This window comes from Mesitornis unicolor, unplaced genomic scaffold, assembly GCF_000695765.1.
Source record: "Mesitornis unicolor isolate BGI_N332 unplaced genomic scaffold, ASM69576v1 scaffold12062, whole genome shotgun sequence".
In the NCBI taxonomy this organism is placed as follows: domain Eukaryota; kingdom Metazoa; phylum Chordata; class Aves; order Mesitornithiformes; family Mesitornithidae; genus Mesitornis; species Mesitornis unicolor.
In genome coordinates, this window is record NW_010168543.1 from 1,422 (window position 1) to 4,806 (window position 3,385).

At 54.0% G+C, this 3,385-nt stretch overlaps 1 protein-coding gene across 1 annotated transcript; it reads right to left on the bottom strand.

Annotated features, from left to right (window-relative positions):
• Nucleotides 1-812: 812 nt before the first annotated feature.
• On the bottom strand, nt 813-2,687 carry LOC104535909 (outer dense fiber protein 3-like; the record flags this gene model as incomplete). The annotated part of the gene is given in 6 exon segments (XM_010179050.1): nt 813-953; nt 1,073-1,229; nt 1,318-1,390; nt 1,539-1,640; nt 1,862-2,056; nt 2,576-2,687. Coding segments are annotated over 6 exon segments (780 nt in total), but the record flags the coding sequence as incomplete, so codon positions are not given.
• Between the last annotated feature and the right edge of the window lie 698 nt (nt 2,688-3,385).

A 3,385-nucleotide genomic window follows, 5' to 3' on the forward strand; every position in this document is an offset into this window, starting at 1 on the left:
CCTAGCCCCTCTTTAAGGCCCCAAAGACTCATTTTTAGAGTCCAAAGCCTAGATTCCAGGGTTGAAAACCTCTGGTTTGGTCCCAGAGCCTCCTTTTTAGGGTACACACTCTCATTTGGAAGTCCCAGCCCCTGCTTTTAAGGTTAAAAGTCTCATTTGAACAATGCAGAGTATCATTTTTATGGCCCAAAAGGTCCAAAGATTGAGTTTTAGAATCCAAAGCTTTATGCATAGGGTCCCCAGCCTTCATTTTTAGCTTCCAAAGCCTCCTTTTCAGAGAACAAACCCTCATTTTAGGGTCCATACTCCTCATTTAGGGTACAAAGCCTCGGGTTTTTTCATGTCCAGTGCCTCATTCGGAGTCACCGCAGAGCCATTTCTAGGGTACAAAGCCTTAGGTTTTGGTACTAAAACTATGAGGGCACAAAACCCTCATAGAAAAGTGAGAAGAAGGCAAGATGAGCTTGGTGCCCTGTTCTCCAGAAGCCTTCTCTTCAGTGAAGGTCATTGGGCATAACAAGCATGAGAAGGGTCCGCTCTTGGGTCTTCTTGTCCCTCCTGCAGCACTGTGTCCTCCTGAAGAGTTTGTGGTGTGCGAGCGCAGATCAGCATTGAATGGCTGGGCTAGTGGACAGGCAAAGATGTGTTCTCTGGCCTCCCTCTGCTGGGCTTTGGGCCGAGGCAAGGGAGCAGTCCCGTAGTCACTCCAGCAGATGAGTGGTCTTGAGTTGTCAGAACTCCCATCAGAAGGGGAGATGCTTAAGGGCTGGTTGTTGCAAAGCAGAGGAGGAGAGGCGGGCAGGCTGCATTACCTTTCCTACACAGTAGTCTGCTGGCCGCGGCTTCACAGTTCTGTCGCCTGCAAGGCTACTTTTGGTTCCCATGGTGAACCTGGGAGTCCTGCTTTTGTAGACGTCCAGCGGCACCCTGGGGATGGCAGCAGGACCTGGCGTCTGTAAGAGAGGCAGGGAGGTTGCTGGGTACAAAGGGCAAGTGTTGGTTCTTCTGAGGGCCTGAGAAGAGCAGCTGAGCTGCTGCTGCTGCTGCGAGAGCGCAGAGGAGCTTAGCTCACCTTGGCGAGGTCTTCAGCAAAGCCGCTGTGCTTGCTCTTCCCCCTGATGGAGTAGCACGGGCTGGCCTGGGTGTAGGCTGTGTTGGGTCCCACCAGCCTAGGCAGGGTGTAGGTGGCAGGACCAGGAAGGGGAATGGGAAGAGAGTGCGTGTGAGTCCTGCGGGGAGAGGAGCAGCTCCTGGGTGGGAGCTGCTCCTCCAAGCAGCCTGCCAAGCCTGCTGCGAGGAGCTGGAAGGATGTCTTGCCCCTCCTGCCAAAGCCTCCGTCTTGTGTGGCACACAGCATGTGTCTGCAGCTCCAAGGCCCAGCTGCTGGTTCCTGCAGGCCACGAGAAGAGCTGGTGCTCTGGGCCACCAGGCAGGATTTTCCTGCTGCGTAGGCTTTTCCCTGTTGCAAAGGCTGCCCAGCAGATGTTCCCTGAGGGCACGCAGGCTGCAAGTGTGCGTCTTTCCCCAAGTTCCCTCACCTGGGGTCTGGCCGGTTTGGGCGTCCTTGTGCTGGAAGGCCATGGACTGCACCGGTGCACATTTGTAGAGGTGCTTGCTGGCCCGGTCGGTGAAGTAGTCGCCTAGGGCAGAGGAGAAGTGGAGGAGAGCAGTGAAGCCAGGCTCCTCTCCTCAAGCCCGAGAGGAAAGGTCAGGAGGAGGTGCTTGGCCTTTTCTGCTTTGGGTCTGGAAACCTCTGGAGTTCCTTCAGGGCATGAGCTGGTGGTTTTGTAGCCAGGAGCACAGGCCAAAAGGAAAGTGTGTTTGTGCTGCCTGGAAGAAGGGCTGGAGAAAGGGAATTCACTTGGTCCTGGGGTGACCTCGATCTTGATCTTGAGAAGGCTGCGGATGGGCTGCGCTGGAGCCTGGTACTTCCCATTCCCGGAGATGGAGGGCAGGATGTAGTAGCGAGGACCCAGAGAGCAGTTTTCTGGGACGGGAGGTTTGGCCCCTCAAAATGTGTGTGCGGGGGCTTTGGTTTTGGCGGGGCTGTGAGAAAAGGAAGAAAAGCGCGTGAAAGGACACCTGCCTGCAAGCGCGTACAGAAAGCTGGTTCCTAAGTGGAGGAGCTGGAGTTGCTGGCCTCAAGAATTTCCCTTCCTGTGTGCTGTTTTCCTCCAAGAGTGCTACCGGCAGGCCAATGCACTTGTACAGGGACTTCCAGCAGGAGCAGTTTAGGCACTGTGCAATTAATTGGAATATCACCAAAACACGTCGATCGTCGTGAAATGCGTTGATTGTCTGTTAAAGCCCCAGGCGGTTGCTGAGTGAACTTAAAGCCAAGATGAAGATGGCCACTGCTGTGTTTTCTCTTCTGGGCCCCCAAGGCCTGCTCTGTGCTCGGCAGAGTCAGGCCGCTCTTTTCCGGGGCTTTGCCAAGAGCAGCCTGAGCCTTTCTCTGGCAGCCCTGTGGCCTTGCTGCAGCTGCGAGCATGGAGGCTTGGAGCAGTGGGAAATGGAGCTGTGGCTGCTTGTCCCTGGAGCTAGGGGATGTGTCGCGCCTCCCTTGTGCTGGTGGTTTTACCGGTTGTCCCAGGGAGCGAGTACTTGGGTCCCAGGCAGGTGAACTGGGCTATGACAGGCCCTCATGGGCTGTGAGGCCTCCAGGTGCCCACCCAGGCTCCATCCATTTTGCAGGTGTTATGCTTTAAGGGTCACAGCCTGAAAGGGCAGGACAGGTGGTGTCTGCAGGACCCTGGCGGGTCAGAGATCGGTACTGTTCTTTCCCCTTTCCGGCCACAGTCTAAAAAAATGAGGAGGCCTGAGGTTTCGTGGGCTTTTCCTGGCTTGATGGGCTGTTTCTTGTCACATCCCAGGATGGCTGGGGCTACCTCCACGTGCTCAGTGACATCCATCCCCATCCACTCCCAGCACCACTGCGGTCCCTGGTGACGAGTCACAGCAGCCACAAGGCACTGCTGGGACACTTCCACTCGGGACTACTGGGATTGGGTTTTGCCCATAGTTAAATATCTTTTATGTCTTATTAATTCCCTTTTTTCCTTTCCCCAATTGTTTTTCATTAAACTTGTTAGAGTCTTAACTTCCAACCTTGTGTGTAGCATCTCTTCTCTATTCCCTTTTATTTTTTCTTCTCCCCTGGAATGGTCGGGGACAATAGTGAGAAAATCCTACTCCTTGTTTCATTTAGGTTTACCTTGAGCCCTAATCGGAGACAGGATTAATTGGCGCCCAACGTGGGGCTCGAGTTTGGAATTTTTTTTTTTGACGGGACAAGTTGGAAGACTAAAATGCCTCTCACAATGGTGCTTCTGCAAGGCCTGATACAGAATGGTTTTGAGTGCTTTTTGTGCTGCCCTGATGTATG